The sequence below is a fragment of the Rattus norvegicus genome, chromosome 15 (genome assembly GCF_021556685.1).
Source record: "Rattus norvegicus strain SHRSP/BbbUtx chromosome 15, alternate assembly SHRSP_T2T, whole genome shotgun sequence".
Lineage (NCBI taxonomy): Eukaryota > Metazoa > Chordata > Mammalia > Rodentia > Muridae > Rattus > Rattus norvegicus.
The window spans coordinates 80,559,315-80,578,491 of record NC_141548.1 but is presented as its reverse complement, the minus strand read 5'-3'; the positions used below and the strand labels follow the sequence as shown (position 1 = coordinate 80,578,491).

Genomic DNA, 19,177 nt, shown 5'->3' with positions numbered 1-19,177 from the left:
CAGTGCCAGAGAAGTAGATGACCAGCTCTCTCTCCCTCTCTCGGATCACCACTCTAGGGCCCTGGCTTTTCTAGGGCTTTCCTCCCACCCTTTCTCTCCGTACCCCCAACCCCCCGTTTTCTACCCACCCTCCCCCCCTTTCCTCCGTCTCGCGCTCTTGGAGTCTGCGCTCCGAGTTCCTGGTTGGATAATTTGGGTTAATACTAGTGAGTGAGGTTTTCGCGGCTTCAAAGGGTATTTCAAGTATCCAGAGCTCCTCCCCTCTGCACCGTGTGACAACAACAACTCGTCCAGCCGGCAGCCTGCACTTTCAGCTCATTTTCTCTCTGTCATTCCCCTCTCAATCTTTGATCAATGTACTTGCCAGGGAGAACCCAAGTCCCTCAACCCTCCTCCTTTTCACCTTCATCCTTAACTTTGTGCTAGAGCGGGACCCACACACCACCAGCCGACCCTCCCCGCCCCCCCCGCCTCCCCCCCAGAGCAGCCCGCGATCCCAGCCCCGAGAGAGGACTCGCATTTCGACTTGCGGGACACTTTTGTGCGTTTCTCTCTCGAGCGCCTCTCGCGCTCGCCCCTCCTGCGCTCGCTCTTTCTTACCCTCACCTCCTTTTCTCCTCTTCTCTCCCTCTTCCCAACTAGGGTTCTTTCCTAGAGTGCTTGTTGTCTCTGCCCCCCCCTCGATCCTTGTCCCCCTTTCTCCCCCTTCCCCTCTGGGGGGTGTGTGGCAACTTTTCCCCCTCGCTTCTCCTCCTTCTGTTTCCCCTTATATGTGACCATGGCAGTGCCGGCGGCTTTGATCCCTCCGACCCAGCTGGTCCCCCCTCAACCCCCGATCTCCACTTCTGCTTCCTCCTCTGGCACCACCACCTCCACCTCCTCGGCGACCTCGTCACCGGCTCCATCCATCGGACCCCCGGCGTCGTCTGGGCCAACTCTGTTCCGGCCGGAGCCCATTGCCTCTTCTGCTTCTTCTTCAGCGGCGACCACAGTCACCTCTCCTGGTGGCGGCGGCAGCGGAGGCGGCGGTGGCAGCGGCGGCAACGGAGGCGGCGGCGGCGGGAGCAACTGCAACCCTAGCCTGGCGGCCGGGAGCAACGGCGGCGGCGGCGGCGTTAGCGCTGGCGGCGGCGGCGCCTCCAGCACCCCCATCACCGCGAGCACCGGCAGCAGCAGCAGTAGCAGCAGCAGCAGCAGTAGCAGCAGCAGCAGCAGCAGTAGCAGCAGCAGCAGCAGTAGTAGCAGCAGCTGCGGCCCCCTCCCTGGGAAACCCGTGTACTCAACCCCGTCCCCAGTGGAAAACACCCCCCAGAATAATGAGTGCAAAATGGTGGATCTGAGAGGGGCCAAAGTGGCTTCCTTCACGGTGGAGGGCTGCGAGCTGATCTGCCTGCCCCAGGCTTTCGACCTGTTCCTGAAGCACTTGGTGGGGGGCTTGCACACCGTCTACACCAAGCTGAAGAGGTTGGAGATCACGCCGGTGGTGTGCAATGTGGAACAGGTTCGCATCCTGAGGGGACTGGGGGCCATCCAGCCCGGAGTCAACCGCTGCAAACTCATCTCCAGGAAGGACTTCGAGACCCTCTACAATGACTGCACCAACGCCAGGTAAAGAGCGGAGGGGAACCTCCTGTCGCCCTGGTCCTTTCCCACCCTCCTGCTCGCCCTTCCCCTGCTCCCTTCCCGGCGCCGCCCGCTCAGCGCGTCCGCGAGCCGCGAGCCGCGCGCCCTATCGAGCGCGGCCCTTTCCTGTCGGTCCCCGGGGTTAGTCTCCTTCGCCCGACCTCCTGGATGAGTTCGCACCGCTCGCGGTCGGATCTGTGCGGGCCGGGTCTTCCTGCTGTTCCCCAGGGCATTCGGGCCAGGTTGCTGCTGCATTTGAGATGCAGAGTGGGAAACAGGAGGAAGGTGCCTTCCCAGGAGTCACAACCCCTTCCCCGGTGGCGCTGGTGACCTGCACCCATTCCGGGAACTACTGCCTGAGTGTGCACTCCTGGGTCCTGGGTTCCTCCGGAAGCCTTTGGGCAGTTCTGGGATAGGAGGGAGGTCGTGACCCTAATCCCTCAGGGTTCAGAAGCTAGGGGATGTGCTCTGGGATGGGGATGGGGGCTCCTCTAGTAAGAAAAGAGGGTGGGCTGGCAGCTGAGAGCCGCGCTGAGAAGTCAGCAGGGGAACAGTACCCGGGGCGCTGAGAACAGAAGGGGTAATCCGAGAGTTCAAGCAAAGAGTTCAGCCTCACGTCCTAGAGGGAAGCTTAAGTAGGGGAGGGGTTTTTGTGAGCGCGCATGTGTGTGTGTTTGTGTCTCCGTGTGTGTGTGTGTGTGTGTGTGTGTGTGTGTGTGTGTGTGTGTGTGTGTAAAGAAAAAAAGAAGTACGTTTGCCTTGCCCCGGGGCACAAACACGTTTTGTTCTTTAGGCGATGACCTGCTGCCCCAGACTCTTGGAAGCTGAAATGGAGAGGTGGGGAAGAAAGAACAGGACTTGCTCGCCCTCTTTTCAAAGTGCGATTTATCGGCCTTCTTTCTTTTTTTCTTTTCACTTTCTTTTCTGAGATGAGTAACTCAGGAAATGAGCAGGTGTACATTTTGCCATAGGATGCTAAGGGCTTGAATACTTTTCGCCTAGTCTTCCATGTAAAGCATGTGCACCCTGTGCACGGAGATGGCCTTGGGACAGTCCCTGACCCAACCAGTTTTATGCTAATGAACGCTCGCTGCAGGAGGATCTACCGAGAGGGGGCGGGAGTGGGGCAACTTGTCAGTTTCGGGGTAGAAATGATCCAGCTGTTGAAGAGGGATAAGTTCAGAGGTTCTGGGAGAAAGAGAGTAGGGAAAGTTGGAGACCATAAGCAGGCACTTGGGAACTAGGCGAAAATATTCATATATATAAAAACTTTGGTACCTTTAGAATAAACTTAATGGTGAGGGGAAGAAAGCAGGAGTTCTTAGCAGGATAAGGAAACCGGCCAGGAGAGGTGAGAAGGCAATAGTTAAGACCAGTAGGAAATAGAGGCCCAAAGCCACCATTTATTTCTTCTTCGAGACTCTTCCTCTGTAGGGTCTGGGAAGAAAAGGGAAAAGACTGGAACTCCATCCCAACCTAACTCACCTAGCTAGAAATTCTTTTCTGTGTTTATTTGATGTACCTATCCTGACCTCTTTTTTCAGCTGTGGGGTGTGTGTGTGTGTGTGTGTGTGTGTGTGTGTATCCCTTTCGCGCATACGTGCGCGCACACATGCTTCTGCTGGATCCGGTGGATGGCCAGATGGCAGTGGGCACGGTGAGCATGCTGATCGCTAAATGCCATTTAGTCAGATAACTGTCATCCTGGTTGTCCAGAAGATCTCATATTGGTCCAAAACCCGTCGTAAAAAACTACCACAAGCAACCAGAACATTGTTGTAGAGTTATGAACGATGCATGGTAAAACTGGAAGTCAGTTCAGACACTTCTGCTGCTGTCACCTTGATTCTGTGACAAATTGAGATGCAGTTTTCCTCTTTACTAACGAAATGCCTGCTCTTCTCCCAATGTCCATTGTGTTTCTGGTGCTGGATAATCAACAGTCATTTTACATATGAAGGCACACACGGGCGTGAACACACACACACACACACACACACACACACCCTGTGAGAAACTCCTTATAGTGACTTGTGATATTATGAAACCAAGACTTTAAATGCTAATTTTAGTCATATAATTGAAAGATAATCTTAAACGTACTTTTTAAAAAAAAGTTTTCTCTTTACTTTCTTTCCTGCTCTTTCCAGTCTCCCTAATCATCATTCTTTTCTCCCTCTTTACATCTTTCCTTCCCAGAGGTTCGCAACAGTTCCGGAGTCTTAAGTTGCAAGGCCAAAGATCAGTTAAACCCAGTAGAATTGTTTATCCCTTTAAAATATCTCATCTGTACCATAATATTTTTCATTTGGCCTTAATATGTGATTAAATGTCTTGTTCTAACATCCTACTTCAAGCTATTCTTCGGCAGGGAAAGTGCTGACTGACTATTAAATTTTGATTTTATATCAAATAAAAAGCCTGCTCAACTTAAACACATGGAAATGTTATCCCGAGAAGAGGTGAATACATACTTACCTAGGTTCTCCAAACAGCACCATAAGCCAAGAAATGGAAAGTTGCATTTGAACTTTCTCTTGTCACAAATATACAATTTGCATATAAGCACATTACTGGTTGAATGGTAATGATAAGGGTTATGTTTTCATTTCTTTATTTTGAAAGCAATAGCTGGTATACTTTGTACTTTGAACTTGAAAACTATTTTTTTTTCATTTAAATCTGGTTTATGTTTTGGTGTTAGGACTTGATTTTTATTACTCTAGATTCCAGTGACATCTTTCACCCTAATTTATCTCTGTTCTGGGTGTTTAACTGATCAAGGGAAAATTTGTTCATCGTCCTACTGAAAATATAGAAGAAGTAGGAACATTTCTCGTATATGATTAGTCATATAGATAAACATTGTGTGCTGTGTATACAATATGAGTCTGTGATGTCAAATTTTAGTATTATCAGCTGCTTAAAGATATATATCTAATGAGGATTCAGCAATATTTAATTTTCAGGGGACTTTTAGGATGCTAAAAAAAAGTAATGTTAAAGGAAAGAAACATTAATAAACTTTTTTGAGAGTGACTCAGGAACAGTAACAAATCTTAAGGTGGATTTAATTTGCTTGGGGCTATTGCATTAGTATGCTTTCTATGAAAATTAGAGTAAATGTTGAAGCCATCTGTCACTACCACTAGGAGAAGAAAAAGGCACTGTTACCTCCTAGATAGTAAAGCTTAAAAAAAAAAAAAAATACAGGTCTCAAAACACGGAAGAAAAATCTAAGGGAAATCCATTTGAAAGTTGTTAAAAGACAAAGTCTGACCTTGATAAGTTTCCTCCAATTATTATTTTAAAACTAAACATTAGTCGTCTGAACTTGGCTGTTGCCGCGGAGGTCAGTTAATTAACTGCTAACCATTAAATAACAACAACAACAAAAAGTCATTATGTCCACGGTCAAGTCTGTTTGTGTCAGTCAATTGCTTGTTTGTTGATTTGGATTAAAGTTTGATTTTTTTTCTGTGAATTCATAGAATGAAAAGTGATTCTCGCATTTGTTATCTCAAATGCTTCTTTTCTTGATTATTGGAGAAAGATGATTTTATTTCTTTGTTTTTTTTTTAAGACAGATTATGACTTGGCTTCTGTGTAGCCTGAGATTTGCAAAGTTTTTTTTTTTAATTTAAACAGACTACCTCATTCAACCTTTCACATACATTCAGAACAGCATTCTTTTGTCTTTAAAGTAGATGCTATCCATGAACATAAATTGGAAGATATGCCAAGCCTTTCATGTTTCAGGGTCATATCTGAATGCAGTTTTGCTGTTAGAACTGTAGATTTCCCAGTAATTCTTTGCTTTATTTTTCTTGTCAAGGGTTTTTAATAAAGATAGAATCCTGGGGCAGTATTTATTTAACATTTTCCCGTTGTCTGCTCTGCATTGACAAGGGATTTTCAACACAAATACAGATTCACTCACTTCTGACAGACAGTAATGACTCCTGGCACAGAGAAATTTAAGAATTATTTCATATGAAGAGACTATGCTTTTGAAGTGTTTGTGTTATGTTGGATTAATGATTCCCATAAAACCAAGTGTCTCATTTTATAACATTTCAAAAAGAGAGCGACATGATTAGCCATGAAATATGGAAGCTAGTTTGGATTTATAACTTATTTCTTTCTGATTTACAAATGTTAGAAAATTATAGCTTAATTACTAATATATTAATGAGACTATCACCTGGTAGTATAGACCTTAAGTTTTTGAGTTATGTAGCTAATATTTGTTCCCTGTAGTTAGTTTTGAACATAATTATTGTTAAAAATGTGCATGTCTACATTTTTTTTTTTTACTTTTAGGAAAAATTTAAGTAAATGTTACGATGAAATAAATTTAATTTTCACAAATAATATCTTATTTTTAGAGCTTCAAATTTTCTTTCCACACCCAGTTTCCTTACCCATGCCCAGTTTCCTTATACAAAATTTAATAAATTTGATCCAGGTTTTTAAAAATCATCTCTTTATTAGTCAATGCTTGCAGGGTTTTTTTTTTTTTTTATTCTGTTTGCTTAATCTACTGCATTTCATGGGAGTTGGATGTAAATTAGTGAGACAAATATCAGACACCTCTTTTTTCCTTACTTACCTCCCCTGTCCCCTGGGATGTGACACCCAATATTGATTAAAGTCTTGGCAGGGTTTGGGCATAAATCACTCCTTTCTTTGGCGATTTACTACATGTGATTCACCAACATACGAAAACATAATATGGTTTATTGTTTCTCATTTGATGTTTGTTTCCGGAATGTAAATAGCATTTGCAAATTAGCTTAATTTGCAACCAAGTAGTTGTCATTTTAAGAACACAGGGTGATTTGACTATCAATCAGTAGTACATTTCAAGTTATTTTATTCAGTTGTTTCCTACAATTGTCTTTGTCAATCAAGTAAAATAGTTATTTTAATAGTATTGTATCAGCAACACAAAATACAGCTTTGCAAATTGCACTAGGCAGTGGAACTCTTACAGGTTGCAAATTGTCTCCTTTTGAATCTCTGCTCGAAGAGAACAGTTTAAAACAAGCCTTCTGAGTAGGCACAGGTGAGTTTTCTGCTCTTTATTAAATATTTGGTTGTAAGTATGTCTTGGGTTCTTTGCTACATTTCGATTATGTCTGGATTTTATTTTTTCAAGGTTATCATGTTTCAAGATGCCAACCCCAAAATATCATAGTGAGCTATGTGTTTTGGAAATGGTAGGAAACATGAAGTTGATAAGAGGTATCTGAGTGTTTAAATGAGGTTCATTTCAGGTTTCACCTGGTTTCATTTAACTTGTTACAAAGACTAGAATGAGGCTATCACTGACTAGCAAGTGTCAGTTTCTAATCTGAGGTAGTGGCTTCTAATTGGTCAATATGAGGTGCTGTGTATAAGAATAAATGTTTATTTATTTATAACTATAAGTGCTCCAACGAAAATAACCTATATAAGCTTTCATATTTTCAGCTTTTGAGATACACCGAGAGGCCTCTTTTCTATTGTATTTGTTGTATTTATTGTTGGTCAAAGTATGAAATGTTGAATTAGAAAACAAAGCACTTAATTGAGCTTAAAGTCTAGCACAGAAAGCTCTGTTACCAAACGGATATATTTACCTCAGGCCTGACAGAGCTTTGTACAAACGCAAACCTACATGACATTAAAATTGATTTATTTTCCTTCTAAATTTCCCAGAAGTGTTTTAGGCAAAATACTTTTATGATAAAATAGCTGAGTTTTTAAAAAGTGTCTTTTTTTTAAAGCTGTGTTGGATATACACATGACTGTTAGAATAGTGTGATCAGTTAACAAAATAGTGTTTCAGAAACCAGAAATACCCAGATTAAGGTAGTTGTAGTTCGTTCTAATAAGTTGTTATTGGATTAACAAGCTTAAGGCACACACACACACACACACACACACACACACACACACACACACGTGCACATTTATTTATATATTTATTTAATTATTTATTTCAAAGAGTTCTGATGGTCTGCGAATGTCTGTTCATTGCTGTTGACCTGTAGGCAGTGAATGATTAACTTTAGGCAGAGTATCTATTTATAAGTACAAATCCAGCCATATAAGGAAATGATTCAGGTTAGCCCATCAACCAAGTGAAAGGCTTCAAACCAGGGGCATTGAAATTGCCTTGGTTTACACTGATGGATTTCTACAGCAGCAAACAACATTCTTAATTTCCCAATTGAGAAATTCATCTTTAGATTTTCTTCTAGATTGGATGCTATACTTGCCAATGGATGAAGTTTGTTAAAAATTGCAATCTGTCGATAATCTGGGCACAATTAACTTGACTTAAAGTTGGTCAAATATTTCAATGTGGGATTCTTTTGTGTTTTTAACCATATGAGATTTGGTCGCACACTGTAAAGTACAACTTTTTAAATTGCAAAACTCACTATGTCCTTTAATTGGTCTTAATTTTGGGGGGTGATTTTTTTTTTTTGTAATGAATTATTCTAAACTATGCAACCCAGAAAACTGTTGGTGCATAGCCGGAAACAAGTTTCAAGAGCAATGAGACGAACTAAGGGGAGAATAAGAATCTAAATGCAGAATTCAAAACTGTCCTTGTCTAGACAGATTACGGTACCTGGAATGTACCCACACTTCTTGGAATATGTTAATTGAAATAAGCCAGGCACAGGAAGACAAATACTACATTTGTTAACTTACGTGTGGAATCTTGAAAAGTTCAAAGTAGAAAAGCATGTTAAAAGAGTGGTTACCAAGGATTGAGAGGGATGTTGGTCATACATACAGACATAGCTTTAGCAAGATAGGAAGAGAAAGTTCATGAGAATTTCATTTCCTTATTTTTGTATTTGTTTCTGCACATGGTTCCTGTATGCAAACCATCTAAAGTCTGAGGGAGAAGTTGTATGTACTATTAAAACATGCCTTTCACAAAGTGAACATTGAAGCAGGCAGGAGGATCCAGGTTTCATGAGTCACGTTGGATGATGCTATCTTTCCTCAGTAGAAATGAACAAAGTAAATACAAAGAAGGAACAATACACAATGTTGAATTGGCTTTGCCTTTATATAGTATCAAATGCTTCTACATAGTTTGATTGCTTTTTCCAGCACAACAGGAAAAATAGTCTCATTCTTATCAAGGACTATCAAATTATATATCAGGAAATTTGGCCAGTTGGGGAGGCAAACACTGAATAGAAACAGAAACTTCTGGGACAATTACTTCTTAATTCATGTTAAGGCGTACTGGCCATATATTAACGGAAAAGCAATGTTCATATTAATCAAGAAAGATTTTACTCACCTGGCATGTAAAATATTTTCTTAAAATCATAAACAGTATTCTGAACTTTTACTAGCGACAATTAAGAGTCTGTACTAATAATAGCATTATTATGTTAAAGACATCCCATTGATGTGCCAATCAAGTGAATGGCTTGAAGGAGAAACCTTTGAGTTCGTTACAGCTTTGAGAGAATTGGCTGATACTTGCAACTCTATTCTGATTTCCTACCTTTAAACTTTGTTTAACCTTCTTCTCAGAAAGGATATTTCTTGAGTCAGACACGTGTTAGCTTGACCTTTGAACTTTAAGAGAATGACTTCAGCCACTTCATTTTTCATATTGCCAGCCATAATTGTTCTATTAGGAGAGATATCCTTGCATGTGCAACAGGTGTAAAAATTTTACCAATAGTTTGGGGATAGCTATAAAGAATGTTTTTCTTTATGTAAATTTTATTTTTCTTGATGGCAATGTACAAATGACGGAAGTGATTTTAATACATTTAGAAGAAAACCTTTACATATATGTACATGTGCGTACTTAACAACTGTTGGATGTAGGCCAGGAGACAATGACTGACACTAGAATTGTCCTCAGTTTGCTTGTTGGTATTCCATAAAGCATAAAATACATTTGCAAAAAAGGTTTTAATTCACAGTGACATTTGCTAAGGAGATGGGACTTTAATTTTAGAGTAAAGAATTAGGAATCTGCAGTTAAATATTTTAAATGTAGTTAAAATATATAAGAGTCTGTGACTATTGGGACCATAACTAAAATTTAATACATTTCCTGTGTTTATTGTAACTAAAATGTGCTGTTAATCCTCTAACTAGAGTGTACCAATGAGAATTATTTGTATGAAGAAATATTAAATGATGGGATACCAAACTATAGGCATTTCTAAATAGCACTAAATGTGCTTGATGTTCTCACTTCAACGGTTTTGTCGCTTTACTTAACTCCTTTCTGAACTTTAGAGGATGCTTCTCATTTAGAATCAGTGGATACATTATGAGAGAATAATTTCACAACCCGAAGAGAAGTAGCTTCCTTAAAAGCTTTGCCACCGGTGAGCTGCTCAGGAGGAGGTCAATGGGTTAATCTTCACGTCTTCATAAGGGGATGTGTATTACCGCCTCTTGCACCAGACTGTAATTGTCTTTGAAAACACTTGGTGAGGATCCAGATAAGTTGAAATCAATCACTTTCTCAATCATTCCATGGCAACTGTCAAGTCCTAACATCAGTGATCAGTGCTAAATGCAAGGATGGGTACAATTTTTTGTAACTGCATATATATATACACATATATATATATATATATGATCTATCTATCTATCTATCTATCTATCTATCTATCTATCTATCTATCTATCAAACTCATCTATGATTGTAGAATCACAAAGGACACAACCCAAACTTGAACATAGTAGAAAAACTTTATGCCTGTTTCTTTTACAGGAAGTCCATTTCTTTATTTGGTAACTCAAATAGAAGTAAATATTCGTAGCCTTGCACTTCACATCACCTGGTGTGCAAGATGGGAAGAGGAAGAAACAATAAGTAATTGAAGTGGTTTCAAAGTACTCTGGCTTGGTAGTTCTGAAACATTTATTCTTGCCTTCTAGATGTTCTGACAAGTGAGAGGGACGGTCAAAGATGGTCGCCTGTCCGTTTTGCCCCTTCTTTTCTGTCTCTACACCATTGGCAGGATATGCAGATTTGAACTTGTAGCCAGGAAGAGAGCTTCCATGCTTCAAATTGCCAAAAGACCCCAAGGGATAGAAACTTGACCTACTTTTATGAAACCATAGAATTACATTTATACAAGTTACCCCATGGGAAAACAATGAACTGATCCCAATTCAAACCTTAATATTGGAGCCTTCTGGGTCAGATTTGATTTGGGGGTTGGGGTATGTGTGGAACACCTGTTTGGCTACCATATTAGGGAATCTGATATACGTATGAAATTTAAAAATATCATCTATTAGTGATTTTTAAATAATACCAAATACTATAAAATTGAAGCTATTTAAGTTTTCTTGTGTTGTTACAGTATTATTTAAATAAAATGAATATTTTTACATATGCTTCCTAGCTTTCAGGAGCTTGGATCCAAATTTATTTAAACAGAATGTGAATGCATTTCTTTTATACTTAATTTCTCTCCAGTTGTTACCTAATTTAAGTAGAAGAAAAATATTTTTTTTTTTTGTATATGTGTGTGTGTGTACACACATACATGCATGTATATATGTTTATGTCCTGTAGCCCAGGCTGGCCACAAGTTCACTAAGTCACTGAGGATGATCTTAAATTTCTAATTCTCCGGCCTCAACCTCCCAAGTGTTAGGATTATGGAGCGTGCCACTACACCTAGCTTTTATGTGGACTGAAGCTAGTGTCTGCTGTGTGGTAGATTAGTATCCTCTGACTGAGCGCTTTGCCTGTGTTTTTTTTTTTTTTTTTTTTTTTTTTTTTTTTTTTTATTAACTTGAGTATTTCTTATATACATTTTGAGTGTTATTCCCTTTCCCGGTTTCCGGGCAAACATCCCCCTCCCCCCTCCCCTTCCTCATGGGTGTTCCCCTCCCAACCCTCCCCCCATTGCCGCCCTCCCCCCATAGACTAGTTCACTGGGGGTTCAGTCTTAGCAGGACCCAGGGCTTCCCCTTCCACTGGTGCCCTTACTAGGATATTCATTGCTACCTATGGGGTCAGAGTCCAGGGTCAGTCCATGTATAGTCTTTAGGTAGTGGCTTAGTCCCTGGAAGCTCTGATTGCTTGGCATTGTTGTACTTTTGGGGTCTCGAGCCCCTTCAAGCTCTTCCAGTTCTTTCTCTGATTCCTTCAATAGGGGACCTATTCTCAGTTCAGTGGTTTGCTGCTGGCATTCGCCTCTGTATTTGCTGTATTCTGGCTGTGTCTCTCAGGAGAAAAATATTTTAAAGGGTGTCTTTCCTTGTTATAATCTCTGAGCACGTAGGTTTTATATGTGTTTCAGCTTCCTTAGTGTCAAATTTTATGATTTTATTTGTTTTGAGCTGGAATGTTCAGCAGTTTCCAGAGTGCCTAGTTTTATCTTTATTAGAAACAACGGAGCATGGACACTGGCCATTGGGGCACACAGAAGCTGCCTGTATTTTAGTTGGTTTTACTTTGGAGTGTAGGATGAGTTCAAGTTGGAAATCTAAACTTACTATTGCTTATAGTTCTCTCTCTCTCTCTCTATATATATATATATATATATATATATATATGTGTGTGTGTGTGTGTGTGTTTGTGTGTGTGAGTGTGTACTGGTTTTCCTAAGGTCACTAGTACCCAAACATTTCACTACATATTCAGATGTATGATTAATATAAATGATTGGAGGGTCATGACCTCTTTGCTTATGAAATTACACTATTAAATGCCCACAGAGAGATGAAAGAATGTTTATTTTTCAGATAGTTTAATTCACTATCTGCTAGAATCTGTATACAAAAACACAGTTTATAAATGGTATAGCAAAACACAACTGCTGGTACTGTTAGAATATTTTAGTAATTTCATCATCCAACTTGGATTTGAAGTGAGCATCGTCCTCCTCCAATTTAAGAACAAAAGGGATCTGAAGTAATCTTTACCTCTTTTACATTTAATATCAATAAAGCGTCTTAGATGAACTGTTACTGGTTATTTTTCTGTAAAGAATCCCTTTTTTGAGTAAAGGGATGGAGACATTGAAATTTCTTAAACATGATATGAAATATTTACAAAATATTTATATCATGATAATATAATCTTATATAATCTTCATTAGTGTAACTCATGCTCACCAAGGAGAAATTATTGTAATGATAAGGATACACTATTTACTAACTTTTGATAGCTATGTAAAGTAAGACTTTCAGAGGAAGTAAGTAGCTATTCGGTCTCCTCTGGATGCTTACAATTCAAAGAAAGTTGAAAAACTAAATCAATGATAGGGAATGCTTCCTGAAATCACCTCAATGGCACATTTATAAAATATTGCCATCTGATTATATATTTTATTTAGTTTGAAAGTTTTCCTTGGCTAGTTGCGTGATTTAAATGGTTATGGAAAGAGGGAGAGAAGAGAGATAATAAGTTGGTTGGCGTTAAGAATAATCTATTGCTGGAAAGGCAACCCATTCTGGCTTTTGCTGTGGCAGTGATGGGAAGTTTCTATGACCTTTTTTTGTCTTCCCATGGCACTCTGAAAGTCTATTTCCAATAATGATTGATGGTACCCACACCATGCAATCTGAAAAAAAAAAAAAAGCACAGTAAGAACTCTGTGAAATTGTATGAGAGAGGGGAAACTTACCTCTTTGGACAATTCTTATAAAATAGTATAATGTTTGTCATTTCCAGGCTTCCATGTGGCATTTAAAATACATATTATCAGACAACAAGCTGAATTTCATCTCCCGAAATACCCTTATCATATGAACTATCTTCTTAGTAATCCTATTTCATTTTGGGGAAATGTTACGTAAAATTATAAAGGAGACAGGAACATTTTACCATGAAATCTACCTATAAGCATATGGCCAAGATTAAAAAATAAAAATAAAACGTTTTAAACTATTGATGTTTTGTTTGGGTTTTCTTAATTTCAAGTGAGAAAAGACCACTTCCTTCTACTAAGGTATTTTATTTCAGGTTTAGGAGACAGCATTAGGATGATACATTTGATCTGGGGTAAACTTTTTTCGCTCTTTCTTTTGGGGACAGGGCTAAAGGAGGGCCCATGACAGGAGTGCTGTTTGTTTTCCGCAAAAGTTGTTTGTGGTTTCAGGTACCCCTGGGAAATCTCTTGATCAGACTCACATCTGTTCCTGTCAAAGTGGGTGCTAAGATACCGGTCACCCAGCAACCATGTCCAAGAGGGAATTGGGCCGATAATAACTTCAAAAAGGAATGACAGATGCTAGATTAGGATGAAAGACAAAACGCATGAAAAATGAGCTTGTTAGAATCAAAAATTTGTTCAAGCACCTTTATGCAAATTAAATGAATATTGAATATTTGCATGCAGCAATTTCTACTTCTTTTTTTTTTCTTTTTTTTTTTTTTGCTGGATTGTAAAGGAAAGAATAGTGTATTTAAACTCACACATGCCACTTCTTTCTTTGTCGATAATTAACATACAAAGCAGAATCTCTTTTTAAAAAATCAGATTGGCCACCTGGGCTCTTCTGTCTCTACAGAGAATGCGACGACGCTCTCCTTATGACAGTGATACTTTCAAGATGACTTAGCTGCTCTGCTTTCTCTTTTCTTTTTCTTTTTTGCTTTCTGATAAACAGTCTCATGTGAGCTGTGATTATTTTAGAAGAATATAAATCCGTTCCTTGAGAAAGCATTTCAGAAGTAACCTTATCCTGTTGTCCTTGAAATTGCTTAATGTACATTAATAAAAGATCACTCGAGATGAGTTCACACCGAAAGCATTGACTGGTTAAATAACAATTCCTTTAAGTGAAGGAGAGAAGAATGCTGGACAGGAAAGTGAGCAGGAGATCTCGTCACAATTTAAGATGCTCTTTGATACATTACAGTTTCTCTATTGAGCTGTTCACATACTAATCAGAGTTTAGAAGGATCTGATAGGATGCCGTGATTGAGAGTGGCTTCTGAGTCTTGCTTTAGCGATGTCTAATGTGGTCACGTAGAGAAATTGATTTTCTTCAGAAATTAATTAATTTTTCATATCGCCTTAAGCTGCAGTTAAAAAGAGTGCATACTTGTCTGTTTTTTCCAGAAATATTGCCTAATCATATTAATACCATTGCCCCAAGGATGAAAAGATAATTGTACAAATGCACTTGGAAATATGTATCACTGAGTATTTATGATTAAATTATGCAAATGACCCAGCTCTCATCCTTTCCAGACCCAGATTGTCTAATTAGGATTGATATGCTGAATAGATGTTCCAGAATTTGAATACAAGCATGTCCAAGGAGCAGAAAATTGGAAATGACAAGGCTGAAATCCAAAGAAAAGTGTCTTTCCTTTCTATACTTTGTTAATGTGCTGTTAGCAGTTGAGGGCTTTTTCCCCCCTTTGGCTATTTTGAGGTTCGTGTGTACTTATTAGAAACAAATATGGGAACGAACTGAACTTCAGCAATTGGCATTTTGTTCCAACTTGGCACTTATTTCATATAATAGTAATGTCTCAGTCATTCAAAGGGAACATTAGTAGTAAGTTCCTTCCATATAAATTTACCCTTGAGACACTTTTATCTAGGGTCCTTTGAACTGACAATGTTGTTTTAAAGTTTGTTCTCCAAACTTGAGCAGAATGTGAGTGGAAGTATTTTCCAAGGAAAAACTTTCTGAAGCCATACTTCATTCATACCTGCATACATTCACCCATTCATCCACACACTTAATCTTGTGGTTGAGGATAACTGTTTAGGAACAGTTCTGATTAAGGGTAAAACGCAGCACTTTAAATGTAACAATGTTTGAATTCGAGGCCCTCAGCAGGCTTTCTCCCTCACTGGTTACAGTTATTCATCTTAGATGGCGGGGTGGTAGTGAGGAGCTAGGACATGACTGAACTGTCAGGGCTCCAGCCTTTGTTAAGCAGCGGGTAGTCAGTGCCTCTGAACTCGCTGGCTCCTGCTCCCCATCTGCAGGATGATGGATTGCAGTGTTTAATACGTTTCAGCTTTTGTCCGTCATAGTGTAGACAGACAGTACTATCAGTGATTTCAATAGTGATTAGGGAACCATTTCGAGCTACTCCTATTGGCCAGACGGCTTCCTGGAATGTCTGACGAAATAACCCCATTGGCACTCTCCCCGTGTACGTGAGAAGTCTATGTGGAGATAGCACATACACAGTTTATACCACTGCAGAAGCCAACTGAAAATCCCTGGGCAATATTCCATTTTATAATCAAGTTATCCATGGCGATATTAAGACTATTCACACTAACTAGTCTAATGTTTAAGGCGAAAGGTGTCCCTTACTTAATGACAGCCTGGATGGAAGCAGTGCATTCCACAGATTGTGACGTCAGTTGTCGCTATGTTCATCAACAGATCCATCTATCTAAATGGGATGAGAGAATGCAAGGATTTTGCTAGAGCAATAAGATATGCTCTGGGATGTGCTATGCTCGTATTTGCTGAGTGGTGCATTCTTTGTAGTTCACAACTCCAGAGGGCGAATACATTTCAACAACCAGAAATGCACTCTGAAACTACTCCACATTCTCTCCGGGGTGTCTCCTTCTATTTATAGAAAAAAGAAAGCATCTAAAAGTAAAGAAACTATTAAGTGAAGTTATTCATAGCATAGGAAGAGTTTCATTTTATGAATGGGGCTAAATAACTCAAGTTGCTAAATAGCACATCACTTACCAATTATAATAAAATATGAGCAGTGTAACGTAAATCATATGATTTTAAATCAGTACATATTTCTGAGCGTGGACATATGGCTGCAAAGATAGTCATGGACGGAGAGCACAGCACGAACATGTGCTCATACAAACAATTTACTCAGGCACACACACCCCACTCATCCACACTCTCTTACCCTACTCTACTTTTTATTAACAAACACAACAGCTAAACTTACTTTGGACCTTTTGACATGACAGTATGGTAATGGCGACAGGTGGCCCTGTATCTCCCGAGTTACGAAATCAGAAGTATATTTTTCAAGTTACCACCTTTTTTGCTTTGTTCTGTTTTATATCGATAAAACAATGTTCACCTTAAGAGCTGCACATGAACTCTACACATTCTAAAGGAGTCTTCTGTCATGGTAAATCAAACATAGTGGTCACTCATTATATTTTCATATAGAAATGGACATAACGGGGTTTAAGAAAATCTAAGTTTTTAAATCAAAGCTTTTTTTAGATTTTATATAGCATATAACGAGGTAATGTACTCCTATGAAGCGGCTGTGTCTCCTGGAAATGCTCTGAGGTACGGAATGTTTACCAAGTCAGTGTACAGTACACGCGACTCAAGCAAGGCAATGTTTTTGGTCTTTAGCTTGTAGCACCAGACTGAGTGAGAAAGCCAGGAGGTGTTGAAGAACAATTCACTCCAAAGTAGAGTGCTTCATGTTCAAGTTTTACTGACTTTTTCACCTACTAATTATTTCGTTATGAACTTTAAGGTGTTAGGTAATAATTAGTAAAGATTAAGAGTACTAGGTCATTCTGGGGACTATGTCATAACAATGAGAAAGGAGAATTTATGCTAAACAAGAGTTGTAGTCTCTTACAGGAGATCTTGTCCCTAGAGGAAACGGATTTTTTCTCTCAATACCTATTGATTGCTATACTTCCACATCCAGGGGATAGACCATTGGAATTCCCTCCATCCACGTTTCCAAGTGAATAGCCTTGGGTACCAGGACCTGTGAGCAATGCTAAATGAACTCGGAAGATTGTAGGTACACGTGTTCTCACATGTAGGCTGTCAGCCCTGTTATTTATATTGTTAGCCTTGTGTTCAGTTAAACCCCATAATTACAAAATAATGCAGGTTACTTGTTCTTGCTGGATGAATAGATGAATACATTTATGCTAGAAATCAAACGCATGTGTTTCTCAAGAGGCTAAATGAATATGTGTGCTGTCTGGAAGCATTGCCAAGGGAAGAAGGACAGAACCCCCTTTAATCCACCACATCCATCCCTGGCTACATTACTGTGCACTAACTCCCGTGCCTGCATGGCCGTTGTGGTCTTGATACCTAACTATGACTCCTTGGTAGATCCATAAATTGGGGGAATGCAAGCCAGGCCAGCAGGTTCAAGTTCTTATTTCTCAGTAGCTTCCTGTAATGATCCCACCTCTAATGAGGTGAATTACTACTGCTTGAAAAAGGAGAAAAAGGAGTTTTGGCCATCTTAGCTAATAAATCACATTGACTGCCTGGCTGATCAGATCAATTGTGCATAAATCAGTGCCTTAAAGAGTCTTAAAATAAGATTTTACTGGGACCAATCAATCCTCTAGATTGCGTAAAGGCATGGTCTCCATCCATAGCACGGTGAACATAAACCTGGAATCCTGGCACGGCATTATGCTGTCATTATTGAAATGAATGTTGTCAGACTACAGGGGTGTGGTCTTGAAGTGTAATTGTCATTGTCAATGGGTCTATTTCTGTCCTATTTGCTTCTTTCTTTTTTCAGTAGCAGGGTTTAAACTAGGACCTCATGCACTCTAAGAAGGTACTCTATTACTGATCTACCTTGCAGGTACTTCCTTTTATTCCTTATATTCGGGTGTCACTATCTTGCTAAAACTGAACTTAAACGCATTCTGTAGCTTAGATAGGCACTCAGCTTTGGATGCCTCTGCAGTATTTGGAATTACAACCTGTAACACCAGGCTTTGTCCACACCGGATGTTGTTGCACAGGAAAACAGCTTTTGAAAGCCTTAGCAACGAGACTCATTTTGAGGAATAATTTTTAGAAAGTGTTACATGCTCTGAATATTTCAAAGGGGAATTTCCATTAATACCCACCAAAATATTTCATTATCACAATCGCTGTGAATATGTGAATTATTTATCTTTAGGCACCTTGGAGTCTTGAGACAGTGTTAGGACATGATTTTCTAATTTGCTTATATCAGTATATTTAAGATGTTAGTCTGGCTGACCCCAAGCCTCAGACTCAAATGTTCTGTTCAGGACATTAGCAATAGTTTTGTACTTAAAAAAAATGTTGTGATGATGGTCACTCGAATATCATGCTTTTCAAACTTTATCTTAGACTTCCATCTAAAATATTAAAATTCCTTTACCAGTTTAAACCACAAAGGAAAATTTGTTCTGCCACATTGTGCATCTATTTCTAAGAAAATTCCAAATAAATCAACATGAATTTGAATTTTCATAACCTTATATTATCTATTAAAATTTTGTTAGTATTTGTATTCAAAGATATATTTTAAATGATGGATTAAAAAGTTTAATACTTTGAGGCACAAGAAAAGATAATAATGTTTTGTTACAGCACACACGTAGGAGATTAGGTTCCATATTTTCAGTAAGCTGTCATGTGACTCCTGGGTATGCTGGAGTGTCTATGCCAGCTTAAATTAGGGATCACTAGTTCAGGGATTTCATTTAAAGTTGTCCACAGTCTCCTATAATGACTAAATGTCCAAAATCTTCCTAAGATGAAAAGCCCAATTCATGATTATTCGTTCTCAAGGATCCCATAGCCCTGAAATAGTGACTCTCTCTAA

At 39.4% G+C, this 19,177-nt stretch overlaps 1 protein-coding gene across 2 annotated transcripts in view; it reads left to right on the top strand.

Annotated features, from left to right (window-relative positions):
- Positions 1 to 328: 328 nt before the first annotated feature.
- Dach1 (dachshund family transcription factor 1) overlaps positions 329 to 19,177 on the top strand; it is a 388,024-nt gene continuing 369,175 nt past the window's right edge. Inside the window, exon 1 of one of the 2 annotated variants that reach the window (XM_087585831.1) lies at positions 329 to 1,608. In XM_087585831.1, coding sequence (XP_087441957.1) covers positions 779 to 1,608 — 830 coding nt within the window. In that variant the 5' untranslated portion in view covers positions 329 to 778. The remainder of the gene's footprint in view (positions 1,609 to 19,177) is intronic. The other variant, NM_001427593.1, reaches the window with a different exon arrangement.